The 24,591-nt window shown below is 42.4% G+C and overlaps 1 protein-coding gene across 2 annotated transcripts; it reads left to right on the plus strand.

Annotated features, from left to right (window-relative positions):
- Positions 1 to 586: 586 nt before the first annotated feature.
- On the plus strand, positions 587 to 23,088 carry NUDT4 (nudix hydrolase 4). 2 transcript variants are annotated; one of them, XM_056846706.1, is made up of 5 exons: positions 587 to 703; positions 12,339 to 12,449; positions 19,817 to 19,861; positions 20,703 to 20,790; positions 22,412 to 23,088. In XM_056846706.1, exons 1-5 carry the CDS (start codon positions 605 to 607, stop codon positions 22,612 to 22,614), a joined length of 546 nt encoding a protein of 181 aa, XP_056702684.1. In that variant the 5' UTR covers positions 587 to 604; the 3' UTR covers positions 22,615 to 23,088. The 2 variants fall into 2 exon arrangements, with proteins under 2 accessions (XP_056702684.1, XP_056702685.1); XM_056846707.1 differs by having other exon boundaries at positions 20,706 to 20,790.
- The last annotated feature ends 1,503 nt before the right edge of the window (positions 23,089 to 24,591 follow it).

Consider the following 24,591-nt stretch of genomic DNA (forward strand, 5'->3'; position numbering starts at 1 on the left):
GCCTCACCGCCTCTTCCGCTTACAGCTCCTTCGCTCTTGAATCCACCCGCCGCCCCTCCCCCCGCCCGCCCGCCCGCCCGCCCGCCCGCGCGCCGCCAGCCTCCTCCCCTCTCGTCGCCCAGCCTCTGAGGCGGGCTCGGCGCCTGCGCAGTCGAGCCGGGAGGCCGGGAAGAGGGAGGAATGCGCGTTACAGTTAAATAGTGGGTACGGCGGCCGCAGGAGCGGCGGGCTGGCGGCAGTTGCCGGAGGACGGCGGGGTCAGCCCGGGTTTCGGCTGCGTCGCGGGGGCAGGCAGGCGCGGCGGGAGAGGAAGGCCAGGCCAGGCCAGGGGCTGAGCGGCTGAAGCAGGCGGATGGGCTCCATGGCTCGGCGTGGGCTCCTGGAAGGCAGCAGCGCCCAGAGCTCCTCCGCCACCGCGAGTCGCGGCGCTGGCCTCCCCTGAGAGGCGCCTTCCCGCGTGAAGGGGAGGGGGGCTAACTGTCGCCTGGCAGGCCCGAGGAAAGGGGAGCCCGCGGGGGCCTCTGGGTCTCTTTCCTCCCTCACGGGCGCGCCGCCGGGAGTGGGAGTTGGCGGCGGCGGCGGCGGCGGCTTCTTCTCCGCCTCTATGATGAAGTTCAAGCCGAACCAGACGCGGACCTACGACCGGGAGGGCTTCAAGAAGCGGGCGGCGTGCTTGTGCTTCCGCAGCGAGAGGGAGGACGAGGTGAGAGCGGGGCTCGGCTGGACCTCGGGCCGGGGGGCGGGGGCGCGGGCGGCGGTGGGCCTCGGCCTCCTAGGCTGGCTGGAGCGACACCCGCCCCCCGCCGGGCGGCGCTGCCCACCCGCCGACCCCTTTGTGTGCGGGGTCGTGCGGGGCCTGTCGCCCCCTTGCGAGTCTCCTCGGCCCCTGCCCTCCTCCTCCTCCTCCGCCCTGGCTGCCATGGCCGCCGAGGCGCAACGTGTGTTGGCCGGGGAACGACGCGTCCCCCCCCCCTCTCTCTTTGCTCTTCGGTCGGATCGGCTCCGATGCCTCCCTAGGCTGTGCCTTCGCGGGAAGGAGGCGAAAGGAGCCTACTTTTTGTGGCTGTCGCCTGAAGAGATGGCCCAGGGAAGGGAGCGATGCCGCCCGTGGGCCTGGTAGCTGGGTCCTAACTCCCAGCGAGCCAGCTGCTCTTTAAAGTCATTTACAGACTTGACATTCAGAGAGGCTGGACGGCCAGCCGTGCCTGGAGCACTGCGCATCCTTCGTTCCTTGTCATCAGCTGGACAGAGCTGGCTGTCTCCGTTTGGCGGCCTAGTGTATTTCAGCGCCCTCTTTCTTAGGTTGTGGGGGAAGCAAGTTGTTCGCGGTTCTCGCAATTTTTTGTGGAACCCCCCACCCCACCCCCCCAAAAAAACGCTGCAGGCCAGGCAGATAGGCGTCACCGGCTCTGATTTATGAAACAGTGATTTCCAACTGGCTCCTGGAGACGACTCTTGCTTCTGTTGCTTCTCTCTCTCTCTCTCTTTTTTTTACTTTGTAGAGTGTCAGTAAATAGTAGTCTGTCTGGCTGCTATTAAGGTACAATGCCAGGTAGGTCAGTGGGTAATATTGTGCCATGCTTATGCTGATTTCATGCATAAAACTTCTTGTGAGCTAAAGCACATATTTTTAAAAAAGTAGTTGCTTTGAACACTTGATGCTTAAATCACATTTCATTCAACAGGGTGCAAAAGGTACAATAATACCATGCAAGCTTTTAAATGCTACAAGTACTTTACCTTTGCATGTCAATAAAATATTGTCTGAAAGAAGAAATATTCTTTGCTAAGCAGGCAGATTTCCCACTACTTAAAGGCATTTTAAACTACACTTGCCTTCTAGTGCTTGTCAAATATTTGTTCCAGCAATCTCTAGTCACTTCCTGGTTATGAAAATATTACTACCTGTCTGCTGTAGATGCCTATATGGGTATGGAAAAAATGAGATTCTGGAAAATATCCTTGTGTATGGGGGAGTAAGCCCCATTGGTCAAATGGTATTTAATGTTTTTATTTATTTAGAATATTTTTGTGCCACTCTTCCAGAGATACTGTTTGAGGCAAGTTACAGAGTAAAACATAGTAAATGTGAATAAACGTCAGTAATAATTCAGTAAACATGCATAAGAATGAGACTACTTGTTAATGCAATTCCCCTCTCCCCAGCGGTCACCTCCAGTATGCTGTTCACAGACATTTTCTGAATGTCAATCATGGTTGAAAGGGACACAAGCATAGTCTAGACTTTATTGCTTTATGAAATCTGGATGTTTATACTGCCTACCAGAAATGTGTGGTGTTAAACTTTGTATTGTACCCTTGCTTTGTGCAGACATCCCAAATCTGAGTGTTACAAACTTCTCATTCTCAGATTTGAACTTCTGATTATACCCTTGAGTGGGAAAAAATCACCTGCCTATACGTGGCAGAAAGGTGTCTGAGTAGTAGCGAGTGCCAGTTGCCATTTAGAAATTACAGTTGTAGGAGGAAACCAAGACGTTCCTCCATTCATAACATGGCATTCATAGGTTTAGCACTGGCAGTAACAGGACTGGGATTGCATGGAGGATTTCTGTGGACAAAAGTGGCACAATTTTCAGTGATTCCCCAGCCGTACAGCAGATCTCCATCTCTCCCCTTCCTGCTGATCCTGAGGTTCCCAGCATTTGGGGGGCTCTAGTGAGAAAGGGAAGTGAGGAAATAGTGCTATATGTGAAAAAAATTACTGGTGAATCCAAGCCTAATAAAGGATGGTATGGTCACACAGCTAGAGACAGTTTTGCCTAATGCAACCTTAACTGTTGGAGATGTTAGCAGAAAACCCACTTGTTATGTGATGCAGTTGTAGAATGCCTTAATACAGTGGGAAGTTGCTGGTGGAAGTAGACAGGATTGCAAGAAGCTCCACCCACCTAAAATAACTATAGTACGGTATTGCACAGTCCTCTGTGTATCCAGGGATTGCCAATGTAGAGATGTAGCTTCTTTTCTCCTGTCCTGAACATCGTGACATGTTAATATGGTTGGCCAGGAGTCCTCGTTGGTTTCTGAATGTAACATTTTATAAGCTGGGCTTAATGCTTGTCATCCAGTCAAAGTGTAGAATCAGAATCTAGTTCTTATTGGAAATGAGAGATAATAAATGTAGGAGAGGATTCATAAATTATGAATTCGTCCATTTTTATAAACTCATACGTGTGTGGCTCAACTTCAAATTTAACTTAAGAATGTAAGAATTGCCATTCTTGAGTAGATCAAATGTCCATATGGTCCAGCATTCTGAGAAACTCACAAGCGTGGTGGTGATTTTCTAACTGTATAGTGAACATCTAGTTAAATTATACTGTATATTTTCAGGTATTAAGAAAAAACATGTTAAATCCTAGAACAAACTCCTAAACTGAAAAATGGATATCTGATTTTCTGTGCAGAAGATAGAACTGGGAAGGGGGGAGATATCTGAGGTTTAAATGACACGATGCCATTATGGGCTTCCTACTGTACCCACAGACTAGCAAATTATAATAGTGGTTGGATGTGCCAGGAACACCCACAGAGCCAATATGGATGATTGTTATATGTGAATTCTCTCAGAACAGTAGCTGTATATGTTATGACAAAATAAAAGGAATCAAGTGGCACTTTTGTGACTATCCAGGTTTATTAATTTTTACAAGTCACATTCGTATCTGAAGAATATGACTTGTGGAAATTTATGCTGGAATAAACCTTGTTAGTCTTAAAGATTCCACTTGATTTGTTTTGCTTCGCCCAAGTTCTGCAATATGTTCAGTTATTAAGTTATGAGTACTTAGGATTCTGGGCACTTATTTTCCTTCTTATGGAGAGACACTACTTCACCCAGTAACTACAATCCGTTGCTTCTGGAAGGTGTTGGACATTAGTTGCAGCCTGATTCCTTATGCATGGAAAACCCACTTTATTCAGTGGTGATTCTGAATAACTCTGCATGTGATTGCAGCTCTGACCTTCAAGTATATAGTATCCTTTCATGTGCATGCAGATAGAAATGTGGTTCCAGGCAGACACAGTTCTGGAGTTCAAGGCATGTTGGTTGTATCACCCAGTGTTTAGGATTCTCAGGCTGCTCAGAAAATACAAATGAACTAGGCTCTAGACACCATTGCATGCATTTCAACTGCAAAATTGGTATAGATCACTGGTTCCCAACCAGGGGTCCATGGACCCCCAGGGGTCCGCGAGAACTAAATTAAGGTCCGCGAAACAAAGTTATAAACCCATAATAAATTAATATTTTCAATTAAAAGTTCTCTATTATAAAATATATATATTCAAAAATTATTCTAAGTTTAATGTTTAACTGTTATGATTAAAGTTTATTTTCAAATTCTCAGAATTTTTATTTTTAACCTTGGGGTCCCTGCACCGAACAAAAAAGTCCTAGTGGTCCCTGGTCAAAAAAAGGTTGGGAACCACTGGTATAGATCAATTAAATCAATGTACTCTATAACAAGCCGGACATGAATCTGACATCCATTCAATTTATCCACAGTATCTGGTAATCAGAAGTATCTGTGAACACAAAGTCTGTTTTTTAGTTACCCTGTATAATAGCTGTTGATACATTTGCTTTATAAAGTATCAAAAAGGTAACTTAAACTAGTGGCAATGAATTCATATTTTTCAGTTTATTGCATGAGAAATCCTCCCAAACCTCTAAACATTCACCTTGAGTCATCTTGCTAATGATTTGTGCTAGTTTTTAATAGTTAAGCTTTTTACATGCAACTTGGGCTGTAGAGGGAGCTCTAACCATACTAGAAAACAAAGTGCACCAATTAACTGCTATTGTAGGCTGGAATAGCTGTCTTTGAAAAGGTGAGACAGACTCCAATGCACATCTCAGAGCTAACTAGTACTCCAGGACGTTCAAAAGTTCTACTGGGTGAGTAATTTGGCAGACCTGCTGCTTGAGCTGACTCACAAATGCACGGGGGCAAGGCTGCCCCTCCTTGTGGGCTGGTCAGTCTTGTGCTTACGGATTAATCTTGGGTAGCAGATCTGTTGATGATGAGAAGCTTTCCAGGCTTTGTGGGAGGAGGGAAGCAAGATTTGTTTTTTGTTTTTTAAACAATATTCTGTTGGATATTATCCTATTTGTTCTTAAACAGCCACACGCACCCCAGAAAAATCCTGCATTGCATTAATGTTCAAAATGTACTCAAACATCTGTGAACTTTAGGTCCCAAGTGTAGTTGTAATAGCCATAAAAACAGTAAATTGTAAATGGAAATATGGAATGGAATGTTCTGCTGTATAGCACAAGTCTTGCAGTAACTACCCTTTCTTGCAACTACTTGGATTTCCATGTAAGATTATGCTAGTAGACTGTTTTGTTAGTGACTCCTTGTAATTTTTGGTTGGCCTCAGTAGGGTGAGCTGACATTTGTGTACCTCTGTCAGGATTCAGACAGCTTTCATCTGGTAAGCGGGGATGTTGACATCAGGCTCATTTGATGGTGGCATAATGAAAAAGTTGATTGTGAGCTTTCGGTGGATATAATGGCTAGAAATCTCTGATGTGTAGCCTTGGATTAACTGAAAGAAAAAATGAGTCACAACTTGAATAGTGAAGGCCATATAATAAGCTCCCAGTTTGTGGTGTGTATGAATTCTTGATGCATTGTTCCACTCTAATTCTGCGGTGACTTGTGCTGACCTTATAATTTGAAGCAGATCTACACATAGCCTGCCTCTGATCCTTAACTGATTAAATGCTGAAACTGCTATATAAAGGATCTAGGAGTGGCATCATGGTAGCAGTTTTGTGCAGAATATGAAGGGTGCTGCATCCTAAACAAACTGCTATGCTGTTCTTTTGTTCCTAACTATAATGTCTGCAGCCAAGTTGCATGTCTCTTCCAGGTTGATAATATGGCATGTGCAATGTGAATGACCTTTCTGCGCTGTCCTTGCCTTGGTTGAATAATGGATTACTTCAGCAGCAGATACATTGAACTTTAAAATACTGTAATGGCTTTCACCTTATTAGTGTGAGGCTGTCACAGCCACTTAGTGTAGGTTGGCTTGAAGAGGTTAAAGACATTGGTTAGACTATTAAAAGGTTAACTAGCTGAAAACGAATTTGGCTCTTCTGGATACCTATAATGAACTTAGCAGGGAGGTTTACAAGTGAAAACTGGGGTGATCATTCACATCTAATCTGTGGTCTTACAGTTTCTGGAGCATCTACAGTGCTGTAATAGTTGGAGCCTTGGGAGGCTTGAGTTACCAACACTTGACTCCATTTTAACTTTCTTAATGTCAGCTTTCTCTTTGGAAATTTCCGAGGCTTGTTGCTCAGTTTGGATTTGGTTATTTAAACAAGAGAAAGACAATGTTGTAGTAGATCTCTTCTTTTAAGTAAGGCTTGTGCACAGTGGGACAGGTTTCAGACGAAACATGAATCAAATGTGTAGGACTCTGGTTAATGTTTGACATCTCAGTCTACACACAAGACTAGAAATGTGACTTTAGACTCAAAATCCAGAAAAGAAAAAGGATATATGACAGTGGTAGCAGATCTACACAAGTTTCTGTAAAAAGTTTCCAAATATCTAAAAAAGAAGTCCATATGCAGACTTCGTCTCGATGCCATGCATTCAAACATTGATAAGAGTTCTAAGGTCCTCAATACATTGATTACCAAAGGTAGGCATTTATCTTTCCAGTGTTGTACTGTGAGACTTTTAGCTGTAGTAAGGATAGGGAGGGTCCATTTTCACTGACTATCGGTTAGCCTCCAAGAGACGGGCAGGTAATTTAAAAGCACACAAGCATTCTAATACAAAAATTGAAATGACTCATAACTTCCCAGGAAAACCGAATTACTAGACACACCCAAAGTCTGTGTTTAAGGGACATGTCCTGCGAGTTACAAAGCCAACAGTTAGACACTTTACTCCATCCACGTTACTTCCATTTCATAAAGAGGCTTTGGCCCAACAAGGCTTCTGGTTGACTATTGGAGATTGGATTGGCTGTGCCGATTATTTAAAATATTGCTTTGGCAGCAGCTGCCACCACAGCACGAGTATATATGCTGTGTTACTGAAGTTAAGTTGGGACAATCATTTTGTGGCTGGCTTTACTTCCTGTGGCACCCTCCATGCTGTGTCAGAATTCCAAATGTGCCTGCAGGCAGAAAAGGGTTGGGGACCCCTGATTTAGAGTTTCCAGGAGCAAAAGGGACTCTGATACTCTTATGCTCCATGTCAAAAGGCCTTAAGGCCAAGGTCCCAGTTAAGGGTGACAGATTGGGCAAGACAAAATCAAAGTGTATGAGTCCACGTACCCCAGGGTAGCACTGCCACTAGGTCCCCTTAACTACCCATACAGCTAGAGACCAAAAGATGAAGCCTCTCCCAAATCTAAGATCAAAAACGCCATCCTGCAATGTTGTACACTCACAAGGCGAGTTTCAAAACAAGTTATTTCAGTAACTGTAGCCAATGTAGGCCAAAGGACTGGATTCATATTGAAGCCCCAGAGTTTGAGAACACCACAAAATATAACTAATGATTTATTAGAAAATTGTGCAGGGATATACAATAAAAGAGCAGTGAAAAGGATAAAAGTAATAAAGCTAAATAACTAACCTAAGCCTTTTAGAAGCATTGGTTCCAGTCTAGGTATTACCTTGACAAACTGAGTCCAAAATAGTTCCAGAGTCCAAGTCAAATAAGTGCCTGGCTGTTCTGGCTCACCCAGGATTAAGTGTCCCAAAACTAGTTGTATACCAGACAGAGCAAAACTATGAAAGATCTATGCTTTATGCCTCATGACCTGCATTGGCGTGATTCTGGTTGACCAATCAAATGATGTAACTTAATCAACCATTGGTGTTACTAACTAGGTGACTCAACAAATCAGGTAAGATTGCTAATTAGCTCTGACTGTCTGCAGCTGTGTCCAACCCACAAACCTTTGCGTTAAAGATATAATGTGAAGGCCCACTCTGGTGGCTTTCAAATTGCTAAGCTAGGTGATCTACCCAGCACCTGTGAAAACCTCCCATCTTCCTTATCTCTCCCTCTGAAGCTACAGTCACCTTGACTTGGTTTCTCAGGGAGCAAAAAGGTGCATATTTTTCTAGGCTTCTGCCTGAACCACTGTTTGAATTTTGAATAAGATTATGGAAGAGGCCTAGTCTCTTGACATCACAGGGTCATATTTAGATATCAGATGATGCAATTGTAAATATTGCCATTCAACAGAAGTTGACCATTAATTTAGCATGTGAAAATGGATCAAATTGACATTGCATTGCCATTATGCACCATTGTTCTCTAGCTGCAAAAATTGCAGGAGGAACAGGATCCACTCTAGCATAAGTAGACCCTGATGCATTCCACTTAGAGGGGCACCAGGTAAAAAGCCTCCAAAAGAGCCCAAAACAGATAGTCCAACTGCAAGGAGCTATCCCAGTAGTTAGTACAAGTTGACAAGTACACCTGATGATCTAAACTAAGATTAGGGAAACCAAATCCTCTTTCATTGAATGGAAGTTGCATCCTCTTTAAAGATATCAATTTTATGAATATATATGCAAAGTATATAGAAGGGAATTGCTCGTAAAATATAAAAAAATCCTAGGAATAATATTCATTTTGATTGTTTTATTTGCCCCATAAAGACAAGTTTAAAGTTGCCCATCTGTTCCAAATCCAAAGATATTTCAGCAATTAGCTTGTTAAATTTTAGCATGAAGTTAAAATAGAGTGAAAATGTCTGTACACTGGTCAGAATGTCTGTAGATTGGTCAGAAGAATAATGTTGGCCAGTAAGACCAGCAAATATATTCAGAGCATTCATACATTATTCCTAGATGCTTTTGGGATAGCTTATTTTGAGCACAGTTGTTCATGTGTAGTTCTGAGACAGCCTGGTGTGGCCAGTGCATCCTCTAGCACAGTGGTTCCCAACCTTTTTTTGACCAGGGACCACTAGGACTTTTTGTTCGGTGCAGGGACCCCAAGGTTCAAAATAAAAATTCAAAGAATTTGAAAATAAACTTTAATCATAACTGTTAGTTAAACATTAAACTTAGAATAATATTTGAATATATTTTTATAATAGAGAACTTTTAATTGAAAATATTAATTTATTATGGGTTTATAACTTTGTTTCGTGGACCTTAATTTTGTTCTCGCAGACCCCTGGGGGTCCATGGACCCCTGGTTGGGAACCAGTGCTCTAGCAAGAAAGATAGATCCAGCACTGTTAACAGATAGCATGATGGATATAAATAATCTTTCAGGATCATTCCTTGTCTGACTGGACCAAAGTTTGAGGAATGTTATCCTTCAAAATTGTTATTCATAAATAAGATATACTTTTGGATTAATGAAAATACTATTTTTTCCAAGGTAACTAAGTAACCGTATCTTTTACAGCCTCTCTTCCTTTACTGAGGATTATATAATCTTGAAAATATGAAATAGCGCATGAGCTGATGCAATTGTTACAAACTTCTGATATAGTTAAGAAATTAATGTGATAAATGTGAGATTTTATTTGTCAATTTTTGTCTGTTAAATTGTATTTTAATTTGAAGGCATTTGCCCTGTAATGCCAAGTTCAGTTTATTTAAGGTCTTATTTTTGGCCACTGTAAACATATACATTGTTTTCATTAACGTTATTTACTCTTACTGTCGTGTCCTGTTTTCATATGTCACAGGTCTGAAGCTTGAATAATAATATAAAGCCATGCATTAAGCTCTTGGCAGACCAAACAATTACTTCTTCCTATCTGTGCTAGTAAACTGGAATTTCTGTCTAGACATATGGTGAATGATAAACGCTGATTGAATCAATTTCATTAAGCTAAGGCTTTCTGTGCAGAAGAATAATGCTGTTGTTTGCATTAACTCTTGACTACAGAAGACACTAATTCATTTCGAACAAAAACAAAAGGCTGTTACCACACTAGGTATTCCCAGCGATGTATCAAGCCCTTCTAGCACTTTATCCTTCATTTTGTGGACCATGTTGGCCAGTTTTAGACTATGAGGTAGACCATCTCTTCTTTGCAGACAGTCTGAAATCAGTCTTACCTAGAGCAGGGATGTCAAACATACAGTCCGGAGGCCTGATCCGGCCCCCTGAGAGCTCTTATTCGGCCTGTGATCCAGCCGAGGCAGCTACCTCCCCCAAAGTCCCAAGGTGTCAATGATCAAAGACTGGTAAATAAAATACTGTAAGAGTTATTGTGTTAAGCATGTTTGTATTTAAAGTGAAAAAATAATACCATTAATTGGCTTTGCCGGTGTCTTCTATAAAGTTTGTATCTCTAGCACCTTGCCTGAGGAAGTGACATTTATGTCATATCTGGCCCTTGTAACAAATTAGTTCAACACCCCTGCCCTACAGTGTTCTTTGCCTGTAAATGGTCTCTTGCAGAACTTCAGTTTCAGTGATGATGCTTCTTCTGGCATGGCTTGTTTTCTCTATTTCAGCAATAAAAGACTCAAGTAAAGGTCAAGGTTTGGGTGTTCAGGAGTCCCTGGGTGATTAGAATCCTGTCAGTGAAAGCTGCCACCCACATGCTTGATTACTCATATTTCCAAGAAAAAATGTTACCCCGTCTTGAATCTAGATTCAGAGTTCAAAAGTACTGTTTTATATTTGTAATGAATACTTAATATGTGAAGCTCTATAAAAGATCCATGTAGTTACCAATAACCTGGCCTCTAAAAAAACCCCACAAAATTATTCTGAAGGAAGCTTGCATTAGAATAACATCTTCCAACTAATACATCAAGTTAGTATTTTTTGAGTAATGTAACTAAATGATATGAAACTACTTGTGAATCAGATATATTTTGAAAGAACCTTTCCTTTTCCAGCAGAAAATGAAACACTCTGCTCCCAAACCACTAAGAAATATAGAAAGTTCTGATGGAGTGGCTAGGGGAAAAGAGAAAGCTGTAGTGTAAATATGTGTGTGTGTGTGTGTGTGTGTATGTTAAGTGCAGTCAAGTCACTTCCAACTCATGGTGACCCTATGAATCAATGTCCTCCAAAACATCCTATCTTTAACAGCCTCGCTCAGGTCTTGCAGATTGAGGGTTATGGCTTCCTTTATAGAGTCAATCCATCTCTTGTTGGGTCTTCCTCTTTTCCTGCTGCCTTCAACTTTTCCTAGTATGATTGTCTTTTCCAGGGACTCTTGGCTTCTCATAATGTGACCAAAGTATGATAGCCTCAGTTTAGTCATTTTAGCTTCTAGGGTCAGTTCAGGCTTGATACTGTTTGAAAAAACACAAACGGTCCTTGAGCTCATTACTCCCCTGAACATGTGGAATATTTAGTGTCCTGTGTAGCCTCTTGGCCTATATAATCACTGTACTTTTCTGCGTAGAATGTTCATAGCACATGACTATTCTGAACTGTATTCTACTTTTACTGTCCTCTGAACAAGCCCAAGTTACAAGTTGGTGGACCATCGGTATGCCTCTAAACCTAATGCACTGTAAACCTAATGGAAATAATGGACCATCCATTAAAGTAACTGATTGGCCTTCCATGGGAATATACTACATATACATCTCTGCTTGTCATTACTTTAATATTGCTTAAGTAATTGAATCATTCTCTTTAAAAAAAAAGCCTTTAAGGGTACAAATGAATAGCTTTTCACTGGGTTTTAAAAATTCATTTCTTACATTAAGTCTGTTGATGATGGTTGTCCTGTTCTGATGTGTTACATGTTTATATCAGTTAACCTGCCTCCCTTGACTGAAAAGCAGCATATAAATGTTTTAAATACCTAATAATAAAGATCAGACATGCCTACCACATGCTACAAGAAGGAAAGCCCTTGTAAAGTTGATACTGCTTTTCATTTACTCAGTAAAACACTTAGGTGGTCAGTGCAAGACAATCATACTGACAAAAAAATGTGATAATTTGAATCAACAGCCTTTTGTTAATTTCTATAGTGGTAACAAATAAGACAGATTTAGTACAGTGACTATGAATAGCATTGATATTAGGACAGCATACTTTAAGCATGATGTGTTCTGAAACTAAACTGAAATGATTATTTATTATTTATAACTATCTGATGTAAACATGTCAGGACTACTTTTTTTCAATGCTTTCAGGCAGCAGAGTGCACCATTCTTAGAGTTGGCAGTTTCAGTTACTGCTTGGAACAATATTAATACCTTATTTTGTCTAAATACAGTTTGCTTTGTGCTGTAATCTTAGAAGCTGCAAATATGCTGGTAAAAAGAAATCTCGTTAGAGTTATCTTTATTTATGGCTATATAAATGTACTTGTCTTTTTAGGTTCTGCTAGTAAGCAGCAGCAGGTATCCAGATCAGTGGATTGTTCCAGGTGGAGGAATGGAACCAGAAGAAGAACCAGGGGGTGCTGCAGTAAGAGAGGTCTATGAAGAGGTAAATGTTTGAGCTTAGCATTTGAGATGAGCACTGATATCCCCTACTGGACTGAGATTGTTGACTTTTACAGGGTTGGTTCATGTCAGAAAGTCAGTGTAGTGTAGTGGTGTAGAATGTCAGACTGGGACTGGAGGTCCAAAGTCAGACAGAGCCCTGCTCTCTATCACTGGGTGACCTTTGGGTCAGTTATACTTTCTCTCTCAGCTTAATCTACATGACAGTGTTGTAAAGAAAAATGGCAGAAGGAAGGAACCCTGTATGCTATCTTGATCTTTTTGGAGGGAAGTAGGGATAAAAATGCAATAGATAAGAACTCAAAACTGTGGTTTAATGCTACTTGAGCAAGCCTCTGGTTCATTTAATTCCACTTCCCTTTGTATATTGCTGTTCACTTCTTTGTCCCCAAACTATTTGTGTTATGTAACTCGTGTTTGTAGGAGCAAGCACAAACCGCAATTCACCTGTTTGCATATAGTGGACAAGTAATGCTTTCCCCAAAACAAAAGCAAAAAGAGCAGGTTATTTTGATTTGATCATAAAGAGAGTAATGGTACAGAGGCTGATCGAAGGGACATATTACATATCTTTGTTAGAAGTCCAGCAATTTCCCATTTGAGTTCTTGAAGAACTCTAGGATGAATACCATCTGGTCCCTGTGACTTGTTAGTTTGCAGTTTGTCTAGACGTTCTAGGACCGTGTTGGCGAACCTATGGCACGCGTGCCATTTCTGGCACGCGTCGCTCTTTCCGCCGGCACGCCCGGCTCACCGCGGCTCAGCTGCTCCTCGCCCCTCCCTCGCTGAGCTGAGGCCGTGACTTAGCTCTTCCTGCAAGTCGCTGGCCTTTCCGGCTCTGCCCCGCCCACCTCCATTGTAGCCTCCCGGGTGCCTCGTGGTTCCCAGGAGTTTTTTTGGTCCGAGGCAGGAGCTGCCTGCCTGCCGCCTCCGGAGGCCCTCCCACGCCCGGCAGCAGCAGCTCGGCTGCACTTGGTGCTCCCCGGCTACCTACTTGTGAGTCTCCTGCCCCGCAGAGCGTGCTTGCGCCTCCCCGAGCCCTCCCACCAGGGCGTCCGCCTGCTGAGAGAGAGAGAGAGCTGCCGCAACGGTTTGAGTGGTAAAGCTCAAATGGCGGGGGGGGGGGGGAAATCAGCCTCCGTTTGCATAGTCTGGGTTTTGGGGGGGGTGTTGTTTGCAGGGGGGAGAGGGAAGGGTCTTCTTCAGCCAGAGGTGGTGGGGGGGGTTTCAGCCTCCGTTTGCATAGTCTGGGTTTGGGGGGGGTGGAGTTTGCAGGGGGGAGAGGGAAGGGTCTGCTTCAGCAGGTCGGGTGAGGTGGCAGTTTGCCTGGGGAGGGGCCGTGTTAGAGCATCTGCTTGGCATGCAGAAGGTCCCAGGTTCTTGCCTACATTGGTTAGATTTAGAAAATCTGGAAATGGAGCTAATAGAATTTCAAGAAAGCTCTATCTGGAAAAATAAATTCTGTGACCTGCGTGAAACACTTGAGAAGATAGAAGGGATGCCAAAGGACAGCACAGTTAGTTCTGAAAACGAAATCCTTAAAGTGTGGAATTCTCTGCCCAATAATTTTAAGTCAATGAAAGCACTTGGGATTGCTTTCCTTACTTTGTTTGGATCGTCTTATGCTTGTGAGCAGCTGTTTTCAGCTTTGAATTATATCAAATCTGGCACCAGAAACAGACTAACAGATGACCTGAGTGCTGCATGTGTTGCTCTCAAACTTACAAACTATGAGCCAAGGGTGGACAAATTATCAGCAAGCACACAACAACAAAAATCACATTAATTGTTCAAACGCATGCCAAATGCAAACTTTTACCTTTCAATAAAAAGTTGTTTGTATCATTGAAAGCTCTGTTATTGTGTTTTTCTTTAAAGGCAAAAGATGTTAATGTATGTGTTGTTTTTTCTAAACTAAAACCTCAGTATTCAGGTTAAATTGCCGCATTGGCACTCGGCGATAAATAAGTGGGTTTTGGGTTGCAGTTTGGGCACTCGGTCTCTAAAAGGTTCGCCATCACTGTTCTAGGACTTCCTGCCTTGTTACCACTATTTGCCTCAGTTCCTCATTTTCCCCTCTCCAAAATCTCTGTTCAGGAGAAGGAATCTGCCCTGTATCTTCAACAGTGAAGACAGATGAGAAGAATTCATTTAGTTTTTCAGCAATCGCTTTATCCTCCCTTACAGTTCCTTTACTCCCATTGTCATCCAATGGTCCAACCGCTTCCCTAGCTGGTTTCCTACTCCTAATATACTTAAAGAATTTCTTATTGTTTGTTTTGATGTGTTTAGCAATATACCCCTCAAAATCTTTTTTTTTTTTGCATCTCTAATTATCTTCTTGCATTTCCTTTGTGCAAGTTTGTGTTTGCTTCTGTTCGCCTTGTTTGGCCAAACCTTCCAGTCTCTGAAGGAAGACTTTTTTCTCTAATTGCTTCCTTCACCTTACCCGTTAGCCATGGTGGTGACCTCTTGGACTTATTACTACCTTTCCTGACCTGCGGTATACAAGCTAGCTGAGCCTCTAGTAATGTGGACTTGAGTAACCCCCAAGCTTTTTCAAGAGATTTGACCCTCCTAACTGTTCCTTTCAACTTCCTCTTTACCAGTTCTCTCATTTTAGAGAAGTTCCCTCTTTTAAAGTCAAAGGTAATTGTGTGAGATTTCCCAGTCACTTTCCCACTTACATATAAATTAAATTTGATGCCATTGTGATCACTATTGCCAACTGGCTCAACTACATCCACATCCCGCACTAAATCACTGGCAGCACCACAGAGTATTAAATCCAGGATCGCCTCCCCTCTGGTTGGGTCTATGACCAACTGTTCGAGGGCACAGTCATTTAGGATGTCTAAAAATTTTATCTCTTTGGCTTGACTGGAGCATACATTTATCCAATCAATATGAGGGAAGTTGAAGTCTCCCATTATTACCACTTCGTTACCTTTACATGCTTCCCTGATTTCATTCTCCATCTCAAGATCACTCTGAGCCATTTGGTCAGGGGGCCGATAAAACGTCCCTAGTACTAAATCTCCTTTGGGGCCCGGAATAGTCACCCATAAGGATTCTGTGGACGAGTCTGCCCTTTTTATAATCTCTAGCTTATTAGACACTATGCCTTCCTTGATATACATAGCAACACCCCCTCCAATACGCCCTTCCCTGTCATTTCTATACAGTTTGTAACCAGGGATGACTGTATTGCATTGGTTCTCTCCCCTCCACCAGGTTTCTGTAATGCTCACTATATCTGTTTTCCCTTAAAACCATGCACTCTAACTTCCCCATTTTTGCTTGGAGGCTTCTAGCATTAGCATAGAAACACCTCCACACTGTTTCTCTCTTTCGACTTGCCTGGCATGTGCCTTTGGGCATCTTTAAGTGGCTATCCATCATTTTTCCCCCATTCCCTTTCATGTCCAAGTAATTCCTATGTGGGCAATCTGAAGCAATTTTCCCTTTGTCCATGTGCACTGAGTTTGCCCGAACCGGATGCTTCTCAGCTTCTGTCGGCTTTCCCCCCAGGTTCAGTTTAAAAGCTGCTCTGCCACCTTTTTTATTACGCGCCAGCAGTCTGGTTCCATCCTGGTTCAAGTGGAGCCCATCCCTTTCGTATAGGCCCCGCTTGTCCCAAAATGTTGCCCAGTTCCTTACAAATCTAAAGCCCTCTTCCCTGCACCACCGTCTCATCCACGCATTGAGACTCACCAACTGTGCCTGCCTAGGTGGTCCTGCATGTGGAACAGGTAGCATTTCTGAGAAAGCTACCTTGGAGGTCCTGGCTTTTAGTCTCTTGCCTAGCAACCTAAATTTGGATTCTAAGACCTCCAGACTACATTTCCCCACGTCGTTGGTGCCAACATGCACCACAACCACTGGCTCCTCCCCAGCACTACCTACCAGACTACCTATATGACGGGTAATGTCCGCAACCTTCGCACCAGGCAGGCAAGTCACCATGCGGTCCATGCACCCACCAGAAACCCAGCTATCTACATTCTTAAGGATTGAATCCCCCACTACAAGAAGCCCCCCTCCCCTCTGAGGCATATCCTCGGTACCAGAGGATATCTGTTCATCCACCAAGGAAGAGGTCCCTTCTAAGGTACCACATTCCCCTACCTCAGTGAGATGGCCTCCATCATCCGTGACTGGCAGGTTGCCATCACCTTGGGACTGGGATGTGACTATTTCATCCCCGGAGTCCTTAGTCACCTCTCTCTCTGCCTGCCTCAGCTCCTCCAGTTGAGCTACCTTGGCCTCGAGGAAGTGAACTCGCTTCCTGAGAGCCAGGAGCTCCCTGCACCGAGTGCACACCCACAACTTCTGTCCAGCAGGCAGATAATCATACATGTGACACTCCATGCAGTACCCTGGATAGCCCCCCGACCCCTGCTGGCTTTCTACCTTCAAAACTGGTATTTTATTAATTTATTATATTATTCTTTGGTGTTGTAACCCTGCCCTTTACTCTCTTGCACTCTTCCTATACCAAATAAGAACTGAGTGCCGAAGTTTCTTGCCCTGCAACTACCGTATTTTTCGCTCCATAGCACGTACCTGACCATAACACGCCCCCCCCCCCCAGCTGGCTGTCGGGGCGGGGAAAGCCGGCTCACGCTGGAACGACGCGAGCCGGCTCTGTGCGCCCCGCTGGGAGGCAGGCGGGGGAAGCCGGCTCGCGTCGTTCCAGCGTGCCCAGCCGGCTCTGTGTGCACATTAGCTCCATAACACGCACAGACATTTCCTCTCACTTTTGAAGAGGAAAAAAGTGCATGTTATGGAGCGAAAAATACGGTATCTGCTGCTAATTCACGTAGATATTCAAGTTGCTCGGTACTCCAACCGGATGGAGAGAGCTACTCTGCTAAGATAAAAAGATTTTATACTCACCTACAGATCCACAGGCTAAGAGCCACGGGACGAGCAGGAGCCTTGGAATTTAAATGCACACAGCCCCCACCTCTCAGACACAAGCTCCAATCACAACAACCCCACCTAACAAGGGAACAATTAAGCTTTCAGGCAGCAATCAACCTTAATCACACACACCCAGCACAACAATCACAACCCTCTCCCAGCAAACCTCAATTAAATTCTCAGTTTAGTTAGGCTTCCCAGCGTTTTAAAAAAGGCAAAGTTTAAACTCACCCCTGCCTGTAGTCCCCAGCTCAGCTGAATCAAAATGCAGCCTCAAAGTGCATGTAATGGCTACTAGTTCTTAATACAAAAGGAATATAGAGCCTTATGCATAGCATGAAGTACCTGTGGTCAATTTCCCCTTTCTCCAGACATTGCATCCAGGCAACAGCAGTACCTAGTCAGCTTGTGAGACTTGGGATGAGTGGAGTAGTTGCTGTTTACCACAGGCTGATGGTTGGCACACTTAAAATGCAACACCGCCCTGCCTTGAGCTGCTTTGGTGTTCATAAGATGTTGGCTGTAAGGCCTGATAATAGCTTATCAAAAGAGATTGCATTTGCTCTTTTACATTAGACACTTATCTCTGATCCAACAGATCAGTCAGTGCTCAAGGCCAGAAAACTGCCCTGCAGTATTAAATTCGTATACTATATGCACTCTTTTTATTGCTGGATCAGACTTGTATATGGGCTCTAACTTGCCATTACCTGAGAGTTTCATGATGTTCTCCTTAATGCTAACCTTATGCTTGTTGATTGTTGTTTTAAATGTCTGGATCTTTAGACCCTCTTAAAACTAGCTTTGTTCTCAGAGTGTTCTGGAATGGAGCCTATAAGGTGCAAGGCATTCACAAGTGAATTTATACCTGCCTTCCTTCTCCTCCAGTAGTGCTAAGATCACTGAAATGCTGGGAGCCATGAGAGTTTTGGTGGAGCATGGTGGAGCTGCAGTGAGGTGGGGAGCATAAGGTTGTGAATGGTTTATAATGTAGTTGTTAAATGGCAGGTACAAGATGGTTGCTTGTCAACTTGGGAAAGGTTATTGAACAGGTAGTGGCACAGTAACTCCAGAAATACGTGGAAGAGACATCTGGCCTTGATCCTTTTAAGGCTGCAGTTTAGGACTTAGATGGATTTAGTGACTGTTGGGGACAAACTCAGACTTTAGAAGGGCAAAAGAGAGTATACCTCTTTTGCCGTTGCTAGATGTGTCAACAGCCTTTGATACACTGGAACATGTGATACCACTGAGGTGCCTGGAAGGTGAGGTGGGTCTGGGCACAGCAGTGTTGAGATGGCTCCAGCCTGTACAGTACTGGTCGCAAAAGGTTGTAGTGGGACATACCAAATCATACCTTTGGCAGCTGTCCGGCTGGTGAGGGTGTTCCACAAGGCTCTGTAAGGCCTCTTAATGAGATCATCTGCAGTTTGGAAGTAGGTTGTCATCAATATGCCTGTGATATCTAAATGTATATTACTCTGAATAAGCCACCAGTTGCTGCTGTCTCTGTCTTGGTCCAGTGTCTCAATGCAGTGTTCAACTAAAGTTGATTCAAGATAAGACAGAGCGATGCTGGCTGGAAGGATCAGTGCTTTAAGTGACATTGTTTTCCCTACTGTCAGTGGTGTGCAGCTTTTGGGGAAAGACTTTGTTAAAAGTTTGAGTGTCTTGCTCAATCCTAGTTTCTTGTTGGAGAAACAGGTGCCAATGGCAATGAAAACTACTTTTTTCCAGCTACCTCAAATTAGGAAGCTGATTTGCAGATGTCTGATCTAGACATGTTGATCCATGCTTTAGTAACCTTGAGGTTATGGTGTGTTTTTATGTTTTTTGGTAATTCACTTTTACATGGGGCTGCCCTTGATGATCTGGAAGCTGCAGCTGGTGCAAAATGCAGCAGCTTATCTGTTACTTGGGGCTAGCCACAGGACCCTTTCACTCCTATTCTGAGGTCCCTTCACTGTCTGCCGATTAATTTCCAGGTCCAATTCAAAGTGTTCACCTGGGACCCAAACACTTGAAGGCCTGCCTCTTCCTGCATATTTCCATGTGGCACCTCTGTTCTTCCCACTAAGGTCTATTACTGGTTCCTCCATTGTCTAAGACACGTTCTGCCATGGTCCAGGCTCAGGCTTTTTCAGTGGCTACCCACCTAGCTTTCTGGCAAAGAAGTAAAACAGCTGTTCCCAAGAATTTTCGAGGCAGTCTGAATCTGGATAAAGGGGAAATGTGCTGCTGTTTGGGGTAGCTTTTAGTTTTGTTGTTAATGCATTTTAATGTTTTATTAAATTGTTTTGTATTTTTATTACCTGCCTTGGGTCCTGGGATGCCTGGCAGAAAGTTGGGCACATAAATATTTTAAATAAAATAAATGTTCACAGGGGAGAGAAAAGAAACCTGATTGTCTTTTTATTCTTACAGGCTGGAGTGAAAGGGAAACTAGGCAGATTGCTGGGAATATTTGAGGTGAGCTGTTCTTTAAAAGTCTTAGATGTATACTCTGAAATTTAATTTGCATTTTTGTTAACAAAGTTTAAGGTTTTCTTTTCTATGTACAAGAAAGCCAGTTTGAGCTAATATTCAGAAATATTGTCACATTCATGTAAAAAACAATGTACAAATATGAAAAATCTATAAAAGGAATCCACTTAAATATATGTAGGTTGTGGTAAGGATAGGTCATGCAGTTCTCCAGGAAACACTGAATTTCTGCATTGTGGAGGAAGAATATGTAAATGTTAGAGACTGTGGGTTGGATCCAACCAGCTTTTTCACTGGTGAAAAAGGGAGAATGGGGGCCCCTCCAAGAAAGCTGTGCTGGTGATTATGGGATCTACATGGACAAGAGATGCAGGTTGTAATACGCAGCAGAATTGTGCAGGATTGAGTAAAAGAGCTGATTGGATCCAACCCTATTTGTATTGCTCCATAAAAACATAGATTTTATTAAATTCATTCAAATTGTAATCCTGACTAAACATAAGTTTCCATGAAAGCAGTAAGCAGGACTTCCAAGGAAATGTGCTTCAAACTGGAGTGTTTGTGACTTTAATTTGGTTTTCAGCCAATGGATAAAATACTTTGGTAGCTAACCACATTAGCAGCCTGTGATTGCTAATGGTATACACCTTGCTAGACACAGTTGTGCCCTGTCTATTTTCTTTATAGTAAACTACTCATTTTATTTAATCTTAGGAGACGTAAGAGGTATTTCTGTATACATAGGAACAGCGCTGCACTTAGTCTGGTTCATTGGTGGTACAAGTGTAATTAAAATGTGTGTTTCTCCTTTTTCTCCACACTGAAGCAGAATCAAGACCGGAAGCACAGAACTTACGTTTATGTTCTTACAGTGACTGAAATTCTGGAAGACTGGGAAGATTCAGTTAATATAGGCAAGACTTTTTTTCCTCGTGTGCTTATTTATAATGCCATATGTAGGACCAGTTCTATTTGTACCAAATTGTTCATGTCACCAGTGATATCTTGCCGCTAAAATTATAGACTTACTCAACACTTTTCAAAACATTAACTGAGAATAACTACAACCAGATTATTTTAATACTGAAAAGATGTTTGTGGAAAGAGCTCACTTTTACAATTAATTTGTTCACTGCCTTGTGAAGTCTATAAAAGGAATCCACTTAAATATATGTAGGTTGTGGTAGGGTGTCTTTGAAGACACTCTAAATTGCAAATTTGTTGAACAAACTTTGCTCTGAATTTTTCCTGGGAATCACCTCAAAGGATTTTCCATCTCTTTCCTGCCTTCCCACTTCCCTGGGAATTTCAGTAGGAAATAAAGGGGATAAAACAAGGGGACAAAATCTGGGTCTGAGTATAAACCCACCTATGCCTAGATTGATAACTGGAGGAGGATAAACTGATAGGGAACAGGATGGTTTACTTTTTAAACTTTAACAAGAATTAATGTTTATTTGAAAAAGAAGCACAAACTGAAGTAAACACAGAGAATGTAGAGAAATAGGGTGGCAGTTTTTAAACAGTACATTCCAGGGAAAGATAGCCTTTTGAGGAAGGCTACTCCACAGCACCCAAGTATAATTCCATCACACTTTCAGTTCCAGGACCCTTGTCCTTTCTCACACCAAACCTCCAACTCCTGTCAAAATCTTAACTGACTGATGTTCCCTAGCCCACAACTCCTACTGGGGTGTTTAGAGCAGTGCTCTGATTAGCTCCTCTGTTGGTGGGGTAATTTATAAGAAGAAGAATTGGTTTTTATATGCTGACTTTCTCTACCACTTAAGGAAGAATCAAACTAGTTTACAATCACTTTCCCTTCCCTTCCCCAAAACAGACACCCTGTGAGGTAGGTGGGACTGAGAGAGCCCTACTAAAACAGCTGTGACTAGCCCAAGTTCATCCAGCTGACTTCATGTGGAGGAGTGGGGAATCAAACCCAGTTCTCCAGATTAGCGTCCACCTCTCTTAACCACTACACCATTATACTACACCAACTGTTTTACCTGTTATATTTTGTTATGAATAAAGTATTGTACTACTATTCAGAAAGGACACATTAATTGAACCAAAAACTATTAAGAGGTGAAGCAGAAGAACAGACAGTAAATAAGAGTATCTAACTTGTTAATTTGCAAGGAAGCATATGGATAGGTTGATTAGCATATATATATATGTGAATAATTAATGTACTGCATGAAAAGGAGACACCAGTTTGTCACTGATAGTCTGTCACACTGAGCCATTCAGTGAACTGTAGAGACTAGACACCTCTATTTATAGCTTCAAATATTCAAGATTCAGCACCTCAGGCCAGATCCGGAATTTCTGGAACCCAGCTGAGGATCATGGCTGCCTTTAACGTCCTTGCTTTCCATGATTTTGTTTGCCACATTTGGCCCACCACTACAGTATTAGATATTGCAGTACATACAAATAATAACTTGAGGAGTTGCAGTAAATACTACTCATCAAATTTCAGTGTGCAGGCTATCCATCCTTTGAAACTTATTTTGTGTGTTTTTTCCGTAGGCAGGAAAAGAGAATGGTTTAAAGTTGAGGATGCTATCAAGGTCCTTCAGTGTCACAAGCCTGTCCATGCAGAGTACTTGGAAAAACTGAAATTAGGGTGTTCATCAACCAATGGAAATTCTGTGGTCTCTTCCCATCCTGGTAACAGTTCTCTTTATGTCACTTCTACACAGACTTCTGGGCTGCCCTCTACTGTAAGATAAAATCTGAATTACTTTTGTGTATGCCATCACAAGGTGAAATGTCTTTTGGTGGTAATGTGCTATGTGTATAGTCATCAAAACCCTGAGTGTGAATACTTTGTATGTTCAGGCCTGTTTTTCTTTTTTAGCAATTTATAATATTTAATAAGCCAAAGCCATACAGTGAATTAAAGATGCCTTAAATGGCCCTTTAAAGTAAAATATAGCTTAAATACCTGGAAAAATAAGAGTGAACTTGTAATTTGGCTTTTGAGTATAGCTTAATTTTTCTTCCTTGTAAATTTCCTGAAAATCAAACTGTTCATTTGGGGAAACTTTACTTTAGTATAGCCATTATTATTTCCCTACTTCAACATAGTTAGCTGGAGGAGTAAAGAGGCAGTGGAAATCAGCAGCAAGTGCCTTCTTCTATTTCAGGAAGCTTCCTCCTCCCCGGTATTTCACATGAAGATCCTAACCAGAGCAGTGCCAGGTGGACTTCACACTGCTCTTGCTTACAACATTTAGCCAAACAGCCAGATTCCTGAGGTGCATACACACCAACCCCTTTTAAAACCTGCTTGTCCTCCTCTGGCTCAAGTCAGTGTTTGCTTCCTTGGCTATTCCAGTAGCAGGAGGTCCACCCCTGCTTTTTCCAAAATGTGTGAATTGGGTCAGTATTGGGACGATAACTGCTTAAGCATTAAGAAAACGGGGAGAGTGTACACATGATTTCTGGTCCTGTTTTAATCTCTGCTACGAAAAGAGGAACATGCAGATTCTGTAAATTACACAAACTTAAGTCTCTGAAAACATTTACACTGAACTTCCCTGTTTCTCTAAAGTCAAGACTGTGGCTGAGGTAAAGAAACTACCTCTATCATGAAGGCTGTCTCTTCTCATTGTTTCTATGTAAGATAAACCCACTGTAAATAATCCAACCGGTGTAAAGTGGAAAGTAAATGTAATGTAAATACCGTGTTGCGCACAAAACTAGGTTATCACCTAGGGCTCTAGTGACTTAGCAGCTACATAACAGGCAGAAAGTTAAAACAGCCAAGTTATTTTTTTCATATCATCACCTAAGGAATTTCTGCTGAAAACAAGTTGTTAAAGGCACAGAAGCTCTTTAGGAGCTGGAGGTGGCAACCCTACACTACCTTCAACATTATGTAAAATGCTGCTATAAATTAATCCATGTGCTGTTACAATTTTTAAGGAAAAGAATGGTGCCATTAACTTTCCCTCTAGAAAAACTGGGAAATGTAAATATAGTGCCATATAAATGCATTTGAGCAAGGAACATCAGTCATGAGTATTACTTTTAAGAGCCAAAATCCAAAGTAGCGACTTGAATATCTGCCACAGAATAGAACTTCCATTTGCATTTGAAGAAGCAGTATCACCTGGAACAGCAGAGCACTTTCAGCTTTTGTGCTTAAAGGCACATGTGTTCTCCATGTTCTGCTTCATGTAAGTTAAAAGAACGTTAATAGTATAGACTACTGGCAGACCCATTAATATAAAATCTCACACTAATCATATTGGGAACCAACAGATATGCATTTTCCCTGAAAGTAGAACATCATTATTCTAAGTTGGCACTTCAGTCCCAGCTTCCCCGGTATTAGTTATCTCTCAACCCTTTAAAACTGATCGCATGGTAACAAAATGAGAAATGCCATTGGTTCGTTACAGAGACGAGTGGAAAAGCAAATCGATTGGGTTTATGGTTCCCACAACTGCTTTCATCTCTAGTTTTACTTTTGAAACAAGCCAATCTTGTAGGAGTTGCATATTGGTAATGCATGATTATTTTGATTTCTAACACTATGTATTGTGTAAAAAATGTACAGCTGTCAATGCTAACCAAATCAGAGGTGATGGCTTATAAATAGTCCAGACTGCTGTGCCACATACAGTTAAATATATTGGTGTACAGAACTTTTCAGTCTATGCAACTTACAATGAAGACCCTTACTAAAACTGACTTGCAAA

The sequence above is a fragment of the Euleptes europaea genome, chromosome 3 (genome assembly GCF_029931775.1).
Source record: "Euleptes europaea isolate rEulEur1 chromosome 3, rEulEur1.hap1, whole genome shotgun sequence".
Taxonomy (NCBI): domain Eukaryota; kingdom Metazoa; phylum Chordata; class Lepidosauria; order Squamata; family Sphaerodactylidae; genus Euleptes; species Euleptes europaea.

Excerpts from the sequence above, each read along its gene's own strand:
- NUDT4 (XM_056846706.1), top strand. The coding sequence starts at position 605 with ATGATGAAGTTCAAGCCGAACCAGACGCGGACCTACGACCGGGAGGGC. Across the intron at positions 704-12,338 it reads GCAGCGAGAGGGAGGACGAG|GTTCTGCTAGTAAGCAGCAG; the intron begins GTGAGAGCGGGG and ends TTGTCTTTTTAG. Across the intron at positions 12,450-19,816 it reads TAAGAGAGGTCTATGAAGAG|GCTGGAGTGAAAGGGAAACT; the intron begins GTAAATGTTTGA and ends TTATTCTTACAG.